General features: G+C 50.0%; 1 protein-coding gene across 4 annotated transcripts in view; it reads left to right on the top strand.

Annotated features, from left to right (window-relative positions):
- LOXL2 (lysyl oxidase like 2) overlaps positions 1-21,998 on the top strand; it is a 112,417-nt gene extending 90,419 nt beyond the window's left edge. For all 4 annotated transcript variants that reach the window (XM_081515148.1, XM_081515153.1, XM_081515158.1 and 1 more), the window contains 5 exons: positions 6,487-6,730; positions 13,691-13,806; positions 14,937-15,073; positions 20,135-20,246; positions 21,028-21,998. In XM_081515148.1, coding sequence (XP_081371274.1) covers positions 6,487-6,730; positions 13,691-13,806; positions 14,937-15,073; positions 20,135-20,246; positions 21,028-21,107 — 689 coding nt within the window. In that variant the 3' untranslated portion in view covers positions 21,108-21,998. The remainder of the gene's footprint in view (positions 1-6,486; positions 6,731-13,690; positions 13,807-14,936; positions 15,074-20,134; positions 20,247-21,027) is intronic.
- Positions 21,999-22,929: the final 931 nt, after the last annotated feature.

Raw genomic sequence — 22,929 nt, 5'->3', positions numbered from 1 at the left:
TGGTTAAGACTCTGCGCTTCCAATGCAGGGGATATAGGTTCAATCCCTGGTCAGGAAACTAAGATCCCACATGCTGTGTGGCATGGTCAAAAAAAAAAAAAAAAGGACATAGATCATTTTTTTGTTGTCAGACACACACAGGATGATTTAACCTCCTACTGACTCCCTGGGAATCCTAGAGAGCTTGACAATATAGAAGGGAACCCCACACCCACCTCCATCCCCACCCTGGCCAGAATTCAGAATGGCCATCTCAGTAGGTTCCCTTCCAAGCTGAAAGGACCAGCTGACAGCCTTGTGGGTGTGTTATTCTCTGGATCCCACCCTCCTTGCCTTATCAAAGGATTTCCTTGTGGATCTGGGAGGTGGGAGAGGCCCTGGGCCTGGCCAAAGGATTCCAGACCAGGCACTGCCTGCCGTTTATTAGCTGATCTTGGCAAGGTTAGTTCACTACTATGATCCACAGTCTTTGTTGTTTTTCCTGGAGACTGGAAATTAAATGTGACAACGACACATACAAGCACTTAAAAAACAGTGATGCACTGTCGTTTACCATCATGGAGAACTAGAGAGATTAAACCTGAACTCAGTCACTTCTCCCCCTTTTAGACCCATTCAGCATTTCCTAACCCTTGTAAAGCAGGACTCTCAACCCCAGCGTGAGCTTCTCTGGGGAGACATTATAAATTGTTGCATCCTATCTGAGAGGAAAGAGTGAGAGTACCACCCTTACCAGACCCCCAGGCAGAGAGATGTGGTCTCACCCTCATCAGGAGTCTTTTCTCAGCTTAATAATTTATTTATATTTGTAATATACCATTTATCAAAAAAAGAAACTAAGATAATATAAACCTAAATAAAATTCAAGGTAGCATAACATAAAAGCAGATTTAAAAAAAAGTAGGGAGACTTCTCTGATGGTCCAGTGGCTAAGACTCCGTTCTCCCAATGCTAGTATCCTGCGTTTGATCCTGGTCAGGAAACTAGATTCTACATGCTGCAACTGAAGATCCTGCATGCTGCAACTAAGACCTGGTACAGCCAAATAAATAAATATTTAAAATTATATATATATATATATATAATTTTAAAAAGTAGGTATTGGCAAAATGAGAGTGGCTCAAACTGGAACTGATAGAGATTAATAAAAATTTATGTATTATAGAGACCTATAAATTTACTGGGCTTCCCTGGTGGCGCTAGTGATAAAAAAAAAACACCTGCCTTTCAATGCAGGACATGTAAAAGACATGTGTTCGATCCCTGGGCTGGGAAGATCCCATGGAGGAGAGCATGGCAATTCACTCCAGTATTCTTGCTGGGAGGATCCCATGGACAGAGGAGCCTGACAGGCTGCAGTCCGCGGAGTCACACAGAATTGGACACAACTGAAGCACCTTAGCCTAGCACAGCATATACATTTACTGTCATAGAGTCATATACATTTACTGTTGTCATTATACAGTGAGCTTCCTACCAGCCAAAGGAAAGAGACAAAAGTGATCTTTAATATAATTCACAGTATGCCTGGGCTTCCCTCATAACTCAGTTGGTAAATCATCTGCCTCCAATGCAGGAGACCCAGGTTCAATTCCTGGGTCAGGAAGATCCCCTGGAGAAGGAAATGGCAACCCACTCCAGTATTCTTGCCTGGAGAATCCCATGGACAGAGGAGCCTAACAGGCTACAGTCCACAGGATCGCAAGAGTCGGACATGACTTAGCAACTAAACCACCACCACCACCATGCGTGAGGTAGAAACAAACCCATGAGTCAAGAGAAGCCCACTATCCTAGATACTGAGATCAAAGGGGAATTTTCCATTGTGAGGACCAAGAATTATGAGATCAACAGGACCCTCCACATGTGCTCATGCAGACCAAAAATGACCTTCATGGGGCTATTGCTCAAAGAACCCCTCTGCCTGGGCTGAAGGCATCAGTCAGAGTCTGCAGGGGGAGGAAGAGCCATTAGGCCAGGAACATTGACCTGACTTCATACTTTATTCAGAAAGAGAAAATATATTCTAGCAACCTTTTGCTTGCCTAGTGGCTCAGATAGTAAAGAATCTGCCTGCAATGCAGGAGAGCCAGGTTTGATCCCTGCATCAGGAAGATCCTCTGGAGAAGGGCATGGCAACCCACTCCAGTATTCTTGCCTGGAAAATCCCATGGACAGAGAAGCCTGGTGGGTTACAGGCCATAGGGTCGCACAGAGTTGGACACAACTGAAGTGACTTGGCACACATGCACAACCCTTTGTGATTACTTTTTTCTCATCCAACCAATTACACCCAAAACCTGCAAGCCCTCCTTGATATCTTTCTCTCCTTCATCACACACCCCATGGTAGATCCTTCCGGACTTTCACCTCCTCCCATCCTATGGTCCATCTTCTACACTCTGTTACCTCCGAGACTCCTTCCTGGGACCTCCCATTGCTTCCCTTCCCTGAAGCCAGTCAGTGCTTGTCTCCTGCTCTTGCTGCTGCATGTTCCAAACTTTCCTACCGACTTAGGTGGAAATGGAGATTTGCACAGGTGCGTGTTGACGGCCTCCTATCAGGCCACCCTCCCCTCCTCAGTACCCGGACCTCACAGACCTTGGTCCTTCACACCTCAGGAGCCTGGCATGTGCTACTGAGATTAACATCTTAGAGCTCTTCCTGCTGACCTCTGTTCATTTCCCCAGAACAACTAAAACACAACTGCCCCCAAGGAAGTCTTTCCTGACCCCTCTCCCTTTACTGGGTTCTCCGCTTTGATTCCCAACAGACCCCATATTTCTTCTTCAAGCTCTGCTCGCAATTATAATTTATAGAAATATATTCTAAAGAAACGATTAAAGTTACACATACAGATTTACTACAGGATGTTTATCACCATTTTATCTTTAACTGTGAAAAGTTCCAAGCAACCCATGTATCTAAAAGTAAGGGTTAGAAAAACTAAGTAAATTAATTAAAGTAAGGGTTAGGACTTTCCTGGTGGTCCACTGGTTAAGAATCCGCCTGCCAATGCAGGGGACATGGGTTCAGTCCCTGCTCCAGAAAGATCCCACATGCCACCAGACAACTAAGCCCTCTCGCCTAGAGCCCGTTCTCTGCAACTGGAGCAGCCACTTTAGTGAGCAGCCTGAGAACCGCAACTAGAGAGTAGACCCCGCTCTCCGCAACTAGAGAAAGCCCCACAGAGCAACAAAGACACAGTGCAATCAAAAAATTAATAAGAAATATTAACTAATTAGTTAAAAAATAAAGTGTAGGTTAGGGTTATGAATTAAATATTGTAATGGATATTTATTAACAAGGGAATATGTCAAGATATGTTTTAAGAGAGGCACATTAACAGACTAATACAATATAAGTAGTATTGTATGTAGGACAAATCTTCATACAGTATTACACATGGTGGGAAATACATTGGTAATTCCCAGAAGAATCAGACCAAAGTATTAAGAGTGTTCTCTCTGGGTAGCATGATTTCATTGTTAAAAGTTGGAAGTGTTAGTCACTGTTGTGTCTGGCTCTTTGCGACCTCATGGACTGTAGCCCGCCAGGCTCCTCTGCCTGGCATGCTGCACGCAAGAGTAATGCAATGGTTTGCCATTCCCTTCTCCAGGGGATCTTCACAACCCAGGGATTGAACCTGGGTCTCCTGAATTGCAGGCAGATTCTTTACCATCTGAGCTACCAGGAAAGCCCCTATTCATTGTTATTGTCTGCTTTTTATTATGGAAAATCTCAAGCCACTCTAAAGGAGATTCAGTTCAGTTCAGTGCAATCGCTCGGTCATGTCCGACTCTTTGTGACCCCATGTACTGCAGCTTGCCAGGCCTCCCTGGCCATCACCAACTACCAGAGTTTACTCAAATTCATGTCCATTGAGTCGGTGATGTCATCTAACCATCTCATCCTCTGTCGTCCCCTTCTTCTCTTGCCTTCAATCTTTCCCAGCATCAGGGTATTTTCAAATGAGTCAGCTCTTCCTTCACATCAGGTGGCCAAAGTATTGGAGTTTCAGCTTCAACATCAGTCCTTCCAATGAACACCCAGGACTGATTTCCTTTAGGATGGACTAGCTGGATCTCTTTGCAGTCCAAGCGACTCTCAAGAGTCTTCTCCAACACCACAGTTCAAAAGCATCAATTCTTCGGCACTGAGCTTCCTTTACAGTCCAACTCTCACATCCATACATGACTACTGGAATAACCATAGCCTTGACTAGACAGACCTTTGTTGGCAAACTAATGTCTCTGCTTTTTAATATGCTGTCTAGGTTGGTCATAACTTTTCTTCCAAGGAGAAAGCGTCTTTTTATTTCATGGCTGCAATCACCATCTGCAGTAATTTTGGAGCCCCCAAAAATAAAGTCTGCCACTGTTTCCACTGTTTCTCCATCTATTTGCCATGAAGTGATGGGACCAGATGCCATGATCTTTGCTTTCTGAGTGTTGAGCTTTAAGCCAACTTTTTCACTCTCCTCTTTCACTTTCATCAAGAGCCTCTTTAGTTCTTCACTTTCTGCCATAAGGGTGGTATCATCTGCATATCTGAGGTGATTGATATTTCTCCCAGCAATCTTCATTGCAGCTTGTGCTTCTTCCAGCCCAGCGTTTCTCATGATGTACTCTGCATATAAGTTAAATAAGCAGGGTGACAATGTACAGCCTTGATGTACTCCTTTTCCTATTTGGAACCAGTCTGTTGTTCTGTGTCCAGTTCTATCTGTTGCTTCCTGACCTGCATACAGGTTTCTCAAGAGGCAGGTCAGGTGGTCTGGTATTCCCATCTCTTTCAGAATTTTCCACAGTTTATTGTGATCCACACAGTCAAAGGTTTTGGCATAGTCAATAAAGCAGAAACAAATGTTTTTCTGGAACTCTCTTCCTTTTTCAGTGATCCAGCGGATGTTGGCAATTTGATCTCTGGTTCCTCTGCCTTTTTAAAACCAGCTTGAACATCTGGAAGTTCACGGTTCACGTATTGTTGAAGCCTGGCTTGGAGAATTTTGAGTATTACTTTGCTAGTGTGTGAGATGAGTGCAATTGTGCGGTAGTTTGAGCATTCTTTGGCATTGCTTCTCTTTGGGATTGGAATGAAAACTGACCTTTTCCAGTCCTGTGGCCACTGCTGAGTTTTCCAAATTTGCTGGCATATTGAGTGCAGAACTTTCACAGCATCATCTTTCAGGATTTGAAATAGCTCAACTGGAATTCCATCACCTCCACTAGCTTTGTTCGTAGTGATGCTTCCTAAGGCCCACTTGACTTCACATTCCAGGATGTCTGGCTCTAGGTGAGTGATCACACCATCGTGATTATCTGGGTCGTGAAGATCTTTTTTGTACAGTTCTTCTGTATATTCTTGCCACCTCTTCTTAATATCTTCTGCTTCTGTTAGGTCCCTGTCCTTTATTGAGCCCATCTTTGCATGAAATGTTCCCTTGGTATCTCTAATTTTCTTGAAGAGATCTCTAGTCTTTCCTATCCTATTTCTTTGCAATGATCACTGAAGAAGGCTTTCTTATCTCTCCTTGCTATTCTTTGGAACTCTGCATTCAAATGGGTATATCTTTCCTTTTCTCCTTTGCTTTTTGCTTCTCTTCTTTTCCTAGCTATTTGTAAGGCCTCCTCAGACAGCCATTTTGCTTTTTTGCATTTGTTTTTCTTGGTGATGGTCTTGCTCTCTGCCTCCTATACAATGTCATGAACCTCCATCCATAGTTCATCAGGCATTCTATCTATCAGATCTAGTCCCTTAAATCTATTTCTCACTTCCAATGTATAATCATTAGGGATTTGATTTAGGTCATAGCTGAATGGTCTAATGGTTTTCCCTACTTTCTTCAATTTAAGTCTAAATTTGGCAATAACGAGTTCATGATCTGAGCCACAGTCCACTCCTGGTCTTGTTTTTGCTGACTGTGTAGAACTTCTCCATCTTTGGCTGCAAAGAATGTAATCAATCTGATTTTGGTGTTGACCATCTGGTGATGTCCACGTGTAGAGTCTTCTCTTGCTCTGTTGGAAGAGGGTGTTTGCTATGACCAGTGCATTCTCTTGGCAGAACTCTATTAGCCTTTGCCCTACTTCATTCTGTACTCCAAGGCCAAATTTGCCTGTTACTCCAGGAGATTATTCTAAAGGAGATAGAATAATATTAATATAATGAAGCCTCATGGACCCATTACCCAGATTGAACTACTGGCAATATTTTGCAAACATGACAAAGAGTTGCACACAACTGAACCACTAAGCATGCGTACACACACTGAGATCCGCAGAGGTGTCCAGCAGGGCTCTCAGGGAAGGGGGGAGGAGTTGGGGTTAGTGATCCTTGACCCGGATAGGGGAGACCACGAGAGCTAGTTCCAGACACTCGGCAGGGATGCAGGCCAGTCACTGCTCAGGAATCAGAGGAAACCTAGGTGGGAAGGGGTGTGGGGTCTCTGGCCTTGTCTGAACCCTGTGTCTGCCCTGCTCCCAGCCGCCCCCGACCTGGTCCTCAACGCAGAGATCGTGCAGCAGAGCACCTACCTGGAGGATCGGCCCATGTTCATGCTGCAGTGCGCCATGGAGGAGAACTGCCTCTCGGCCTCGGCCGCCCAGACCAACCCCACCACGGGCTACCGGAGGCTCCTGCGCTTCTCCTCTCAGATCCACAACAATGGCCAGTCCGACTTCCGACCCAAGAACGGGCGCCATGCCTGGATCTGGCATGAATGCCACAGGTGAGCCGTCCCTCCCTGCCCCAGCCCGCCAGCCCGTGGGGCCCAGATGTCACAGGGCCACTTAGACACAGCTGAGCCACCACATGGTACTGGGGGCAGGGATCCCCCTGGCTGGAGGGCTCCTTTACATTTGCAGACAGCGTTCTCCCCTCCCAGAGGCCCTGGCCCACCTCACCCTCTCCAAGCCTGCTCTCTTTCTTGCTTCTGACATCTCTAGCATTCAGAAACAAACTTCATTTTGAGAACCCAGTGCCCCTCAATTGACCATCAGTCAATGGTTTCAGGTGTGTTCTCAGCAAATTCGTGCTCTATAGGGAGCTTGGGGTGCTGCAGGTGTTGGATGCTGAGTTCATGTAGAAATATATTTTATTCTAGTCTGTTCTACTTTATCTTTATTTTTGGCTGTACTGGGTCTGCGTTGTGGTGTCCAGGCTTCTCTACTTGCGGCATGCAGTCTCTCTACTTGTGGCATGTGGGTTATTTTAAATACCAGTATGCTATACATGTTGAACATTTCTAGCAAGATGGTGAGTGTGGAGACATAAGTTCTAGGCCCAGGAGTCATGAGACTTGGTCTCTTGACCCAGCTATGCCTCTAACCAGCTGCGTGATGTCAGGCCATTTGGGCCACATCAGCTGGGACCCCCACTGTCCCTTCCCACCCTCAGTCTGTGGCTCTGTTCCCAGTGCTATATAAATTCCTGGATGAGAGCAGAGCACAGCCCCAGAGCCGGCCCAAGCTGGAGCCAACAGAAGCCTTGCCGTTCATCTCCCTGTGCTCCTCAACCTCCTCCTTTTTGTTCCTTTGCCTTGATTCCCACCCTAATCCAGAACCCTCTGTCTGTTGCTGCTGGCTCTCATTTTCCTGCTCAGACCTGAGCTGGGCAGGTAGAGGGAACAGAGTGAGCAGTTTTGAAAACAAAGAGAGGGAGGCCCCTGCCATTCAACGCGGCAGCCACCTTCCCACCCCTTCCCCGAGGGACCACTGACTTGGGCCCGGCAGGAGTACAGGGTCTCTGTGCTCAAAATCCCATGCCTACAAGAGTTTTGCGCCAGGTCCCCATGAGGGCTGGCAGCATCTGCAGTCAGTGCCAAATCCAGGGCCTGTGGGAGACTGACAGTTGCGTAAGAATCTACACGTTAACAGGTCCCTAAGGGATTGTGTGCCATCAGTCTGAGAGGCCCCAGTCTGGCTGACCTCTAGGTGTCCTTCCAGCTCTGAAGTGTGATAATCACTGTTAGGGACACAAGAACTAAAGTTGGTAGAAAAAGGTACCAGGCAAGGTACCCTCCTTTTTCTGAATCAAGAAGCCAAGGCTCTGCATTCGCATGACTTGTCCAGGATGAAGTTGGGGTATGGGGGTTCTGACTGGGGCCTGCCTGACTCCCAGTATGTGCCCTTCTTGGTACCTCCCCCAGTCTTCAGAAGGGCTTCCCTGGTGGCTCAGACAGTAAAAAAAAATCTACCTGCAATGCATGAGACCTGGGTTCCATTCTTGGGTCGAGAAGATCCCCTGGAGACAGGAAGGGCAACCTACTCCAGTATTCTTGTCTGGAGAGTCCCATGCACAGAGGAGCCTGGTGGGCTACAGTCCATGGGGTCGCAAACAGTCGGACATGACTGAGCGACTAACCCTTTCCTGTCTTTCCCCTAGTTTTCATCACAAATCTGTTGGGCTGCTTTTTCATGTCGTAATTTATTGCCTAGTCACATTTGAAACTGTTTAGGGATAGTGTTATTCAATCCATTTCAAAAGAAAGGATAATTTGAACTTCCCTGGTGGCCCAGTGGTGAAGACTGCACCTTCCAATGCAAGGGATTGCAGGTTTAATCCCTGGTGGGGGAGCTAAGACCCTACATGCCTCATGGCCAGAAAACCAAAACATAAAACAGAAGCATTATTGTAACAGATTTAATAATCTGGTCAAAAATGGTCCATATCAAAAAAAAAAAAAAGAAAGGACTGTGATAGAACTCAGGGGTGCTAATATTCCTTTATGCAGTTGACCCTTGAACAACATGGATTTGAAATGCATAGGTCCATTTATACATGGATTTTTTTTTCCAGTTAATGTAGTACCTCTATATATTTTCATTTTATAGCTTTTAAATTAACTCAGTGTGGGGAAAAGTTTGTGTTTGATTAGAGATCACAATACATGGAATCAAAAGAATTAGGGCTGCTTGTGTCCGGATTCTATCCAAGCAGTTTCAGTTCCCTGCCCTCGGGTGAGTCATTTCTGAGCTCCTTTGTTTCTGAGGCTGAGATAGCAGTTCTTGAATTTTCAACTGAGCAGAGGTCAGTGCCCCAACCCCTGTGTTGTTCAAAGGTCAACTGCAATTACTCTTGGTATGTCCTGAAAGTCCTAATTAGCCAAAGAAGTTTGGGTCTTTATATAGAAGCATGGAGGTCTTCTGCAGGGAGGGAGTCAGAGAGTAAAATTAAAGCCCTGACATATGGGTGCCTGATTTCCTTCCGAGAATACACGGCAGAAGCGCTGCCCTTTGGATCTATAAGTAGAAGGTAATTGGGTCTCTGCCCCATATATGGTGCTCCACCCAGACATCACACAGTAGGGCTCTCCCTGTGACATAGGCTTGCTCTCCAAGGAAAGGTTTCTTCTCTAAGAATACACATGACGACCTCATGGAAGTGTTTCTTCTGATCTGGAGCTCCAGGCCACCCTGACTTCCCCTCCCCAAACCCTGCTTTTCCTGTGTTCTATTTCCTTTCTTTGTTTACAGATGTTGCAATCAATGGTTTGGAAGGAATGGGTGGGAAAGATCATACTGGCTAAGCATATGTCCCTTCAGCCTTGCCCTCCTGGACTGTGGCTGAGAACCTCTGACCACAAAACCCCAGGGGGTGTAAGAAACTCCGCACCCCTGGCCTCCAGAGCTCCGGGTGAGCTTCTCCAGGCCCTGTGGGAGGACCTTCAACAGGACTCCTGGCCCCGAATCTCTCTGTTGGGTCCCTTTGGGAGCATGATGAGAGCTGACCCATCCTCCACTCAAAAAAATTATTTCTGGATTTTACAGCCTGTTTCAGCAGATTTACAGATGCTGAAGCCCATCTGTGAAGTCAAAGTTGAGAACTCTGGCTCAAGTTAGCCTGAATCTGCAAAATGGTCACTCCCAATTTAGCTGATGCTATGATGAGGAACAGAGGTATAGTCTTTGAAAGTGCTAAGATGAAACACCACGGGGGATTCCAGGTGGCCAAGCCATGAAGAACCTGCCTGCCAGTGCAGGAAATATAGGAGACATGGGCTTGATCCCTGGGTCAGGAAGATCCCCTGGAGAAGGAAATGGCAACCCACTCCAGTGTTCTTGCCTGGAGATCCCATGAACAGAGGAGCCTAGCAGGCTACAGTTCATCGGGTCACAAAGAGTTGGACACAACTTAGCAACTAAGCACACACACACAAGGTGAAACACAGAGACTGAGCCCTCTGAGAGTCTCCTCACGAGCCAGCCTAAAGGGAAATGCCCTGAGCCATCCTCTCTCATCAACATGGCCCTTGACTGATGATTCTGATGGGGGTCCCCTGCCTGCTTCTTGAGCCCCAGATAGTGGGCCACACTGCTCACCTGACACATGATGTCACAGAGCAGCCTTGCCGCTCCTGGTTCTCAGCCCCCGCTGTGTCCCAGGGTGCAGCATCCTGCCTTGCCCCCTACCTCAGGAAAGCCCTGGAGGGGAGCTGGGAGCTGGAGATGCAGGGAGATAGATATCCAACACAGGTGCCAGACCTTCTGATCAGGGGTGGCCCGGCTACAAAAGGCGGGACTTTCGTTCATTCCGCCCCCACTATGTGCAGAGCAGCCCGTGTTTTGGGTCAAAGCCCTGCAGATTCAGTGCGGCCTCGGTGAGCCAAATTGAGGCCTTCATCCCATCCAGGGGGCTTTGTTCCACCCGAGGACTGCCTAGCAGGTGGGGAAGGGCAAGGCCAAGCGAGCAGAAGGGCTCCTGCCCTTTGCGGCAGCACCTCCCGAGGTTGGAACGTGCCCCCACATTCTCTGAAATGGGAATGGGAGCACCTTCCGATCCACAACTGAGCGCCAGCCAGGACTGTCCATCCTGGAGGAACCGGGGGACACATGGCTGGTGTGAGAAAGGAAGAAGAGTGAAGCATCTCTGTAATATGCACTGATGCTCAGATGGAAAGTCTTATTTCGGCCCGAGATGACCTAGGGTAACAAAGAATATACCCAAACCTCCCTTCTTGTTCTGGACTAGCTTTGTCTGTCATCCACGTGTTCACCCAGAGCCTTGTGCCTCGGCTGGTGCCACGTCCTAGTGTACCTCGCTCTCTAGTCTCACGGTGGAAGATCACCCTTCCTCTCCTCCAAGTTACAATGACCTCCACCGGCCTCCAGTGATCTAGTGTCTGGTGTTCTCTCCTGCCTAGACTTCCTGAATCTCTTTGCAAACCGGCGTTTCCCTGTCTTTATCCCATGGATCAGGCTACCTCTTAGACCTCTGAAGATCAGGACGCTCAGCCTGAAACAAGGAAATGTCCCTGGATCACCAGATGCTGCCTCTCTCCTTCCCAGCAGCCTTGATCTGAATCTCCTGGGGTGTGAGTGTGGGTGGTGAAGGGTGGGTGCCCCTGGGCTCTCCAACAAGACCCCTGGGAGGGAGAGGTGGCCCTGGAGGTGATGTCCACACACACCCCAGCAGTAAAGCACAGAGGCTTCCGGACCACAGCTAGCTAGCATCATGAATCTCCAGCCAGCTGCTTCCCTCCCTGTGTCCATAGGGGAAAAAACGAAGAGCCGGGGAAGACTCTAAATCAAGTCTACAGGAAGCAGAGGCAGCAGCAGAAGGTCAGCCTTACAAGAGTCTGTCTGTGGGCTCCGTCTGCATTTTGTTTAGACAGCGGAACATAAACCTATTCCTCTTCAGTCTTTCCAGCCAGTAAACATAGCAACATAAACCCCTCTCTGAAAAAGGCAGACATGTTTTAGGCAGTGAGTCAGACCTCGTGTCTCATCTTGCTCCTTCAAGAAGCCAAAATAGACTCTTTCAAAGTCATTCCTTCAACTGCCACAGAATGCATCCTTGTGACTATTCCCCATGGGCCCCTGGCTCAGCATCCTTTTACCCAGGAACCCCAGTGACCTGGGAAAAGCCCAAGTTAGGAACTTCTGACGTTATTTATAGCACCAGCCCAATGCAGGAAGAAGGGAAAAGAGCTTCTCATTTCCTCTCTGAAAAGTTGTCCTTTTATTTTTCCTCTTCTCTCTGTCCTCTTCTGTTCCCATCCGGCCGAGAGAGCCTGAGGGCAAACACCTAAGGCTGGGGGTGGGGTGGGGGGAGGCGAGGAAGCTGCTGTCGGCCAGGAAATAATCGTAGCAATGGGTCCCCTGGAAAAGGGAATGGCAGCCCTCTCCAGTATTCTGGCCTGGAGAATCCCATGGACAGAGGCCTGGCAGGCTACAGTCCACAGGGTCACAAAGAGTCAGACACGACTGAGTGACTAATACACACAATCGTAGCAACGGTCGCGGTGTTGATAGTAATAAAACACGACTCCATCACTCCTGGGAGTAGTAGCGGTAAGGAGAGGGTGGACAGGTACTGAATGTTCCTCTGTCTCAAGCCCCATGTTAGGCATTTCTGTGACTTCTCCTAATCCATGTTTTTTTTCCCATTAATAGTTTACTTTTATTTATTTTTTTAAAGTCTTTATTGAATTTGTTACCATATTGCTTCTGTTTTACGTTTGGTTTTTTGGCCACGAGGCCTGTGGGGTCTTAGCTCCCTGACCAGGGATTGACCTGCACCCCTGCATTGGAAGGCGGAGTCTTAGCCTCTGGACCCAACCAGGAAAGTTCGTCTCCTAGTTCATCTTTACAGAACCCCTGACCAGGGGGTCATGCTATCATTCCCTCTTTCCTGTGGAGGGAACTCAGGTCACAGAGAAACAAAACTCATGATTCTGTTCCCCAAACCTTGGTTTCTTGTGCCTTCCCCCATTTTCCAAATGGTCCTGGAATGACAGACGAGTGAGTGCCAATACTTGCAGCCACTTGTGATAAGATGTGTAGCAGCTTAGGATGGGCTTGGCACCAAGCCCCTCAGGAAGGCCCCTCGGAAGCAATGTTTCCCATGTTACTCTGCACCAAACACAGACGTTTCCAAGAACCTGCATCTGTTCTCAATTCTTCCCGAGTGATGAGATGGGACCCCGTTAGGTAAATGCTCATCCAGGGCAAGAGCCACAGGGGTGCACAATCTCTCTGCTCTCTCTGCTCCCTTCTACAAGACATGCCGGTTACCCTCTCCCTCCTACGGGGTCTCAAAGCCCCATTTTCCCCCTCTTTTTTAAAAAAATTTTCTTGATGCCAGGAGCACAGGTTTCTGCCTCCGTCACCTAGTTTGGGACACGTGTGTGCCCTGCTCATCAGCGCCTGCTCTTTCCACCCCTTCTTCCCCTCTTCATTCTATCTCCCTCCCGACCATACTCCCACTTTAAACGTTTTCTAAAGACATCCAAGAGTGACTTGCATTCATTTGCAGAAAGTGCCCAAGTAGGAATGAGCTGTGACAGCCACTTTAGGGCTCTGGAGGGTGCTACATCCTTTTACTAAATATATCCTAATTTATTGAGCTTATTGATGCTGAGCCCCCTGTTCATCACTTTATCTGATTAATTCCCATAGCACCCCATGCATTACATTATTATTTCCATTTAGCAGATGAAAAAACTGAGGCTCGGGAAGGTAGTGGGTTGTCCCCCTCCAGAGCCCATGGAAGCACCACGATTTCTGGCTTCTGTCCCGTCCCCCATCTCATAATGCCCTGTTCACTGCCCGGTTTTATTCTTCCACCACCACTTTGGACCACACTGCTCTGCTTGAGATGTCCCCGGAGGGGAATGGCCAGCTGGGCCATCACTTGCAGATGGCAATCCCTCCAGAAACTGACATCCAGGCCCCCCTCTCACCCCCAGGCACTACCACAGCATGGAGGTGTTCACCCACTACGACCTGCTGAACCTCAATGGCACCAAGGTGGCAGAGGGCCACAAAGCTAGCTTCTGCTTGGAGGACACAGAATGTGAAGGAGGTATTCAGGGGACAGGGCGGGCTGGGGAGATTCCGAGGGACTCAAATGCTCCCGCATGTGCTCATTCGGTCAGGATCCCAGGCCTGGCTAGAGACTCTGTGTCACCCTGGCCCCTGCTGACTCCCCACAGGACCTTCCTCACTGGGGAGCTCATGACTACCACCTGGGGCTGGAGCGGTGGGGTGGGCAAGGCCTGGCTATAAAGGCACCTGGGTCCCCAGAGTCATGCTGACGGGCACTAGTGGATCCAGTGGGTCCACTGGTGGGTCTCCCCAGTAAGGCTCAAACCCTTGAACCTGACACGCAGTCCCCTCCAGCTCTAGCTGCCACACTTTTCTCTCTGTGTCCAACATAGATACACAAGCCCCACAGGTTCTTACCTTCCAGTTCAAGCTCAAAGCCCCACTTTGAGGTTCCCAGACTCTCTTGACTGCCCCAGGCAGAGGCAGTCAAGAGACTGCCCCCAGTCGCTTCCATACCTGCACGGTGACCACTGTGGGTGCACCTGCCATCCTGGCCTGACCGAGCTCTCTTAAGAGGAGACACGTGACTCTTCTCAGTACAGCTGGGGCTTAGAGTAGTGCCCAGACTTGGCAGGCTCTCAGTAAATGGGTGCTAATTGTCAGGGGTTGATGTGGCCCCTGGCATGTCATGAAATCACACAGCAGATGGGTTTTGAGCACCTACTATGTGCCACACAAGGGGCTGACCCAGGACAGGCCAGAGAGATGGGTCAGACCGAGACCATATCCAAGAGCAGATGCCCTTGGGGAGACCAGAAGACCCCACATCAGGCTCAACAATAAACACCATAACTTACCCAGAATAGCACACTCTTCATTCCCAGGCTAACATTCCTCAGAAAGGCCAGGGTGGGCCAGAGTGGCCCAGGAAGGCTTCGTGGGGGAGGATGCAGTGGGATGTGGATAGGGAACTGAGGCAGGATTCTACCAAAAGCGGAGCAGAGCGGGGATGGGCTGCTGAGCCCAGAGGCAGCCAAGGCTGTGGGCCTGAAGAAGGGAGAGACGCTGAGGGTAGGGTCCGGGGATGTCCCCCACCTAGCAGGCCGCTCGGGGGCCTTTGTGGGGAGGGTCCCTGGTGACTGGGCTTCCCTCTGTCCCCACATGCAGACATCCAGAAGAGTTACGAGTGCGCCAACTTTGGTGAGCAGGGCATCACCATGGGCTGCTGGGACATGTACCGTCATGACATCGACTGCCAGTGGGTCGACATCACTGATGTGCCTCCTGGAGACTACCTGTTCCAGGTGAGGCGCATAAGGGGCTCCAGGCCCCCTGCTGATGGGAGGAGGGATCTCTGCCTGAGCAAATGGGTAGGCAGCCTCCTTCGGATGGTGCCCAGGCAGAAAATACAGGCATGGAGGCTGGGCTGTCTAAAGGGCACAGAGTCCTGCACCTGGTGTTTGCAGATCAAAGGGCATCTGCAGGCCAGATTTGGTCCTCAGGCTAGGAATCTGTGCAGACTCTAAGGCAGCCTACACTTCTTGTGTCTTTGGAGCTGTACTTGCGCCTCCACCCTGGTTTCTCCTAGTACCCTCCCTCAGGCTCTCTTGGCCGGTGCTGTCAGGGCTAAAAGCAATCACACAAAGAGCCATTCACTCACAAATGTCTGTGACTTGCCTCTCCCAGAAATGCTTGCCTCACAGAAGAGGATCTGCAGAGGGGGCAACGTTCAATGCAAAGAAATAAACCTATAATGGTAGATTGTTAGGTACTAGAGACAGCCTGTCCAGTGACTATTTGTGCAGTGACTTCTCAGGGCTTCTACGTACTCTGTCCAGGGGAAGGGCCACCCTGAGACAGGAACTAAGACTCATTGGCCTCCCACCTTCCTGCAAATAGCTGCAGGCCCCAGCCAGAGCCCAGACTGGGGGAACCCAGGGTCATCATAGCCCCAACGCCTCCCCTTCAGGTACACAGGCGCACTCCTGCCTGTGGAGACTTTGTTTCACCTTATTTTTCCCACATCCCCACCCATCTTGCTTTCAAGCTTGATGCTCGGGTGACCAGAAATGTGTCATTTTGTCTTGAAAGCTTTCCTAGGAGGGCATTCAGCCAGCGAAGGGCCTGGCCACGGTCCCCACCTTATAGACAGACCCAGGAGGAACCAACACCTGCAGGGAAGTGACCACAGAGGGGCTCTGAAAGTTTCCCTGGTCAGTTTCAGAGACTGGTAATCAGAGCCAAGCACTTTTCCACCCACAAGCCCAGAACCGCAGACTTGGAGAGGCCCAAGTGAAGAGCGGAGTGCTCTTTATTTAAAGAATCGAATATCCATGTCTCTGTACACGTACTCCAGTTTATGTTTGAAGTCTGCTGTCCCTTTGCAAGGGGAACATGTAGCGTCATGTATTTAGATAATGTCTGTTTAATAACTGTGACTCATTAAAGGGCTTCCCAGATGGCCCAGTGGTAAAGAATCTGCCTGCCAATGCAAGAGATGCAAGAGATGTGGGTTCGATCCCTGGGTTAGGAAGATCCCCTGGAGTAGGAAATGGCAACCTACTCCAGTTTTCTTGCCTGGAAAGATTCCATAGACAAGAGGAGCCTGGTGGACTACAGTCCAGGAGGTCACAAAGAGATGGACATGACTGAGCACGCACGTACTTGTACACTGAAGATCAGTGATCGGCCAGACCCTGCCCACACCCCGTGAACCCATGATCTCATGTAATCCCCCAGGGATGGGCATTATAATTATGCACACTTCACAGCCAGCAAGGCCAGGTCATCTTCCCTTGGGATGGACGTGGAGCTTTAGACTTGTGAGAGTCCTGGCCTGGGAGTACTAGCCCCTCCATTCCCATGTGGACCCAGGTGCAGGCCCCAGCAATGCTGCAGAGACAGGAGAAAGCTGGGTTGAGGAGGGGATGGCATTCCAGCCCAAGAGGCCAGTGCACAGAGGCTCAGAGGCAGGGTTCCCAGGGTTATTAGATCCCTAATTCCTACCATTGCCTGGATCTACAGCAGATCTTTTTTGTTTTTCAACACAAAGCTGCCACTGCCACTTTATTTATTTTGTGTGTTTTTTTTTAAGTTTTTAAAAACTGAGGTATAATTGATTTACAGTATTAGTTTCAGGTGTCCAACATAGCAATTCAAAATTTTTCTAGATTATATCCCATTTATAGTTATTAGAAAATATTGGCTTAATTCTCTGTGCTGTGAGGTATATCCTTATAGTTTATCTCATTCATAGTAGTTTGTACCCCTATCTTGCCTCTCCCCATTTCCCTCTCCCCACTGGTGACCACTAGCTCATTCTCTATATCTGTGAGTCTGCTTCTTTTTTGTTATATTCACTAGTTTGTTGTGTTTTTTAGATTGCATATATATGTGATAATATGCAGTATTTTTCTTTCTCTGACTAATTTCACTAAGCATAATACTCTCAAGTCTATCCATGTTATTGCAAATGGCAAAATCTCACTTTTTTTTTCTGGCTGAGTATTCCATTGTGTGTATACACACATATACATCACATCTTTAGCCATTCATCTGTTGATGGACTCTTAGGTTGCTTCCACATGTTGGCTGTTGTAAACCACAGCAGATCTCCTGTCTTAAGGAACTAACGCCACTGCCCACGGATCCCCAAAGGCTGAGGACCCTGAGTCTAATGGAATTGTGGAGACCATTCATTTCAGCTCTCACTCTTGCACCCAAGTGGGTCAAATGGGCCCTAATAGTCCCCACTGCCCTCATGGTCACCCTGCAGGGACCCATGCTGGGGGCATGACTATCTGTGAGCAAAGGGCTGCCTGGGTCTTGGTGCAAGGGGGTTGTCTGTCCTGGGCTATGAGCCACGCATGGGCTGGGACATGGCACAGCTAAGGTTGTCAGGCAGAAAGCAGATCAAAGTAAGGCCATCCCAGAGCAGGACATTTTCCAGCCTTACCTAGAGAGACAGAGTCACCATGGGACATAACCTAGAGCCCCCAGAATGGTCTGCACCGGCTAGGACTCAGGGCTGGAGACCCCCACTGACCTGTTTCCCACAGCAGCTCTGGCAGGCCCAGCCAGCTTGCTAAAAGGTCACTGTTGTTACTGTTTAGTCACTAAGTCATGTCCGACTCTTTGTGACCCCATGGATTGCAGCACATCAGGCTTCCCTGTCCTTCACTATCTCCCAGAGTTTGCTCAAACTCATGTCCATTGAGTTGGTGATGCCATCCAACCATCTCATCCTCTGTCATCCCTTTCTCCTGCCCTCAATCTTTCCCAGCATCAGGGGCTTTTCCGATGAGTTGATTCTTTGCATCTGGTGGCCAAGGTATTGGAGCTTCAGCTTTAGCATCCATCCTTCCAATGAATATTCAGGGTTGATTTCCTTTAGGACTGACTGGTTTTATCTCCTTGCTGTCCAAGGGACTCTCAAGAGTCTTGTCCAGCACCACAGTTCAAAAGCATCAATTCTTCAGCCCTCAACCTTCTTTATGGTCTGACTCTCAGTCCTGGAGGGAGAGGTCCTGAGGGCCCCAAGTCTATAGAATGCACCTTAACGAGCAGGCTGTCCCTCCCCCATCATACTGAACATGGACAGCCCTGTCCCCCTTGCCTCCTTGGGGTCTCAGCCCTTCCAGATGTGGCAGGCCCCTCCGGGAAAGCTTCACCTGTGTCCTCCATGCTTTTGCCCACAGCTCCAGGCCCAGCTTCTGTCTCCTCACCTTCCCATTCCTTCAATTCCTCCTCTGGGCTCCTCACCAGTAAATATCCCTTTTCTGTCTGCTCCCAGTCGTTTTTGTTGTTCAGTTGCCAAGTCATGTCCAACTCTTTGTGATCCAGTGAACTGTAGCATGCCAGGCCTCCCAGTCCCTCACTGTCTCCTGGAGTTTGCCCAAGTTCATGTCCGTTGATTCGGTGATGCCATCCAGCCATCTCATCCTCTGTCATCGCTTTCTCCTCTCACCTTCAGGGTCTTTTCTAATGAGTCAGCCCTTTGAGTCAGGTGGCCAAAGTATTGGAGCTTCAGCTTCAGCATCAGTCCTTCCAATGAATATTCAGGATTGATCTCCTTTAGGATTAACTGGTTTGATCTCCTTTAGGACTGACTGATTGATCTCCTTTAGGACTAACTGGTTGATCTCCTTTAGGACTGACCAATCCCGGAAGCCCCCTCAAAAGAATGGTCCCTCCTGCTCCTGCTCCTCTGGGTGCTGCCCTCTTACCTGGGATGATGCAGAGGAAGTGGGTACAAGGGGGAAACCTGCCCTGGTGAGCAGAAAGGGCTTGGGGACCCCCTAAAGCAAACCCAGACCCAGAGAACAGAAGGGTTGTGTCTAATGTCACGCGGCTAGGAGCAGTGTTATCTCCAGTACCCAGGGCAGCCCCCACAGCATCCAGTCCTGGTCCCCATGCCCTCCCAGCAAGTCCTGCTCCCCGGCTCCCTTCTGACTCTTTCAGCAGCTATTTTGTGGCCTCCCCAGGCCTCAGCTCCTGCTTCTTTACTAACCTCAAACCTCTCTGGCACCCAGGAGAGGGTAACCCCTTTTTGAAGGCATGCCTGGGTTGGGAAAATCCCCTGGAAAAAGGAATGGCTCCCTATTCCAGTATTTTTGCCTGGAGAATCCCATGGACGGAGGAGCCTGGTGGGCTTCAATCCATGGGGTCACAAAGAGTCGGACATGACTGAGTGATTAACAATCTTTATTAAAAAAAAACTTTTTATTCTGTATTGGGGTGTGTGTTGTGCTGTGGTTAGTTGCTCAGTCGTGTCCTACTCTTTGTGACCCCATGGCCTGTAGCCCACCAGGCTCCTGTGACCACGGGGATTCTCCAGGCAAGAATACTAGAGTGGGTTGTCATGCCCTCCTCATGCTGGAGTATAGCCGATTAACAAACAGTGTGGATACTTTCAGCTGAACAGCGAAGGGGCTCAACCAAACATATACATGTATCCATTCACCCCCAAACCCCTATCCCAGCCAGGCTGCCACATAACATTGAGCAGAGTTCTCTATGCTGTAGAGTACGTCCTTGTTGGTTATCCATTTTAAGTATATACATGTCCATCCCAAACTCGGTAACTGTCCCTTGCCCCCATCTGAAGGCTTCCTCTTGGTAGGAGTGTGTGGGTGTGTGTGTGAGGTGCATGGAGGTCTCCTCCAGGTCTCCCCTCTGCCTCCCTGGCCTCACCCCTGGCCAGTCCCGCACCCTCCTGTCTGCTCTGAAAACACAACACCGGCCCTGCTTGCTCCCTCTCGTGAGCTCAGCCCGGCTCTGGAGGCAGGCCTGGTCTCAGCATCACAGCCGGGCCTAGGGTGAAGGGTGGCCGAGGCAGGATCCCCTCTGACTTGCCTCTCCCCTAGGTTGTCATCAATCCCAACTACGAGGTGGCGGAGTCTGACTACACCAACAACATCATGAAGTGCAGGACCCGGTATGATGGCCACCGCATCTGGATGTACAACTGTCACATAGGTGAGGCCCCGGGGCCCTGCTGGGGAGCCCTGCGCCCCCAGGGCTGCCCCTCCTCAGGCCGGCCAGGTCCTCCCACTCCTCAGCTCACCTCCAGGAGACAGGTGGGAGCTGCCCACTTTCTCTAAGAAACAGAGCGCCTTCCTAAGTTGGGTCAAGACCTTGGGGAGTGGGGCCAGTCTCGTGTTTCCACACACGGGAAGGACATGGTGAACACACAGGCCTGGATGAAGATGGGGTTTTCACGGCCAGCTTTGGCTGAGGCGAGAGAATGGGACAGAAATGGGCCGGCCCAGCACAGACCCCAAAGCTATTTAAGGGCTGGCGGAGCTGAGGCCGCCACCTCATTACGCGTGAGACCGCAAAAATGTGGGCGTCAGCAATTTGTGGGCTCTGTCTGTCGTTTTCCCGTCGAGCTCTAGAAGCTAGTGAACCACCGTGGCTTCTGGCCACCAATGAAGAAGCTTTTCCCTGCACTATACAACCTGGGTTCCAAAAGGGGAGGCTGGGCTTTCTCCTCCACTGGCAAGGTGATGGCCTCGCTCTCGGTGGGGGTGAAAACTAATGGCACTAGATTAAGTCACGCCTTCAGCTGACTCTGCCAGGGCAGCTGACTTGAGCCTGGCCCTACAGATGGCCAGCACCTGTCACTGCCCTGCTGGCTGGCATCACACACAGGTGGCCCCTGCAGGCTGCCTGGGGAGGGTGGGATGGCTCCAGGCCTGGGGGGAGACCTGTGCATCTGGTTTACCCAACGCTGTCTCTCTGATGCCTGTTCCCCCAGGTGGTTCCTTCAGTGAAGAGACGGAAAAAAAGTTTGAGCACTTCAGTGGACTCATAAATAACCAGGTCTCCAAGCGGTAAAGTGGCGATGTGGTCACCTCCTGCCTTCGGGCCACGGACATCTCCCCCAACAACTGCAATCTGACCGGGTATCTCCCTGCTCTCCCTCATCCAGTCTGGCCCCACCCGTCTCGACCCCCTGGAGCCCCCGGCCCAGCTCAGGAGGAAGGCAAGGAAGGCGTGTTCCTGACACCCGCAGCCTGGGACAGCCTCGGGGGCTGGGGCTCATCCACGGGGCGGTGGGGAGCAGCGCCAACCAAGAGCCATCCTGGCCGGGACCACGGGCGCACAGGTGGTTGCTGCTTGTCCCATCCAAGGCGCAGTCCACTCCGAGCCTCACCGCCTGCCCAGCTCACCACAGATAACATGGGGCCATTTTCTTCTCAAGTTACATGTTGGCGACGTGGGTTAGCAACCCAGGGAGGTCAGGCTGAATCCCACTTCTCCTCTTCTTAGGCTGTTTCCAGCCAACTTGAATATCTAGACGTCTCTTCCAATTAAATGAACTGCCTCTACTCTGTTTATTCTAGTTACACGTATAAGTAATGCTGCCACCCGTCTTCTGATCCAGTGAGCTCAGAGATGGTGCTTCTCTTGCCCCCAGACACCTACACCCCTGTGTCCTCCTATTTTTCGAGATACTATAATTATATTCTATTTTCACAGACTTTGAAACACAAAGTAATTTAGTGGCATTTCATATCGGGCATCTGGGCCTTTGAACGTAGAGCTCAAAAGAAAAACCAGCCCTCCTGTGTAAGTGACTCCTCTGTCTGTCCTAATTCTGTGGGTAATTGATTCAACGGTGCTAGAACCAGGGTTCTGGGTGAGGAGGACGCTCACCGATCGCCATGTGTCATCACGGACACTTACACATACTTGAAACTCCAAATAAAAGATTTATGACCTGCAGGTGTGTTTCATTTGGGCCTCTGCATGCAGCCCCTAAGCCACAAGGCTCCTTTCCCCAGTCGCAGCCAGGGAGCTGCACACCCTTACAGGTTTTCTCTTATAGGGACGTGGGTTCCAGACACCTCCTGTCCGGCATTGGCTACAGGTTGGTGTTTAGTCGCTAAGTTGTGTCTGACTCCTTTGCGACCCCATGGACTGTAGCCCATCAGGCTCCTCTGTCCATGGGATTTCCCAGGCAAGAATACTGGAGTGGGTTGCCATTTCCTCCTCCAGGGGATCATCCCAACCCAGGGATCAAACCCGCGTCTCCTGCACTGCAGGCAAGTTCTTTACCACTGAGCCATCACAGGGGCCTCCTTCAGTTCACACCACAGAGGAGCAGCAGCTGCTGGCGAGAGCAGCACTTTAAGGAGATCAGGAGAATCCATAGAAACACGAGCTTCAGCCTTTCTTTGGCTCTTGTCTTTTAGGGAAATGTGTCAAGGTAACCATGGTTGCGTGAGGATCAGATGGGATATCCACCCTTCAGTCTCAGGAAATTTCCCCAAAGGGCAGCACCTGGGCTGGTCTCTGGGGGAGGGACGATGAAGCAGATCAGGGCCCCACGCTCTTCCCCGAGGTGCAGTGAGGGTGGACCCCGAGTCCCCAGGGCACAGTGAGAGTGAACCCCAATCCAGCCAGGCCTGGGACTCCCTCTGCATCACAGTGGGCTGAGGCCCAGCAAACCGAGGGGTCCATGATGACCTCAGAGGGCCAGGATCGTCACCAGCTCCACTCAAACCAGAAAGACCAGTGTACTGGGACCCTGTCCCCACAAAGCTGCCCTCCCACCCATTCCTGCGAGGGGAGGGAACTCAGAGGGCATTTGAGATTTCACCTCAAGGTGAGTTCATGTTTATTTCTGCAGGGACCCCCATGTAACCCACACCAC

This window comes from Giraffa tippelskirchi, chromosome 1 (genome assembly GCF_054371585.1).
Source record: "Giraffa tippelskirchi isolate mGirTip1 chromosome 1, T2T-mGirTip1v1.2.pri, whole genome shotgun sequence".
In the NCBI taxonomy this organism is placed as follows: Eukaryota; Metazoa; Chordata; class Mammalia; order Artiodactyla; family Giraffidae; genus Giraffa; species Giraffa tippelskirchi.
Note: the sequence above shows the minus strand (reverse complement) of the source record. Positions and strands in the feature narration are given on the sequence as shown.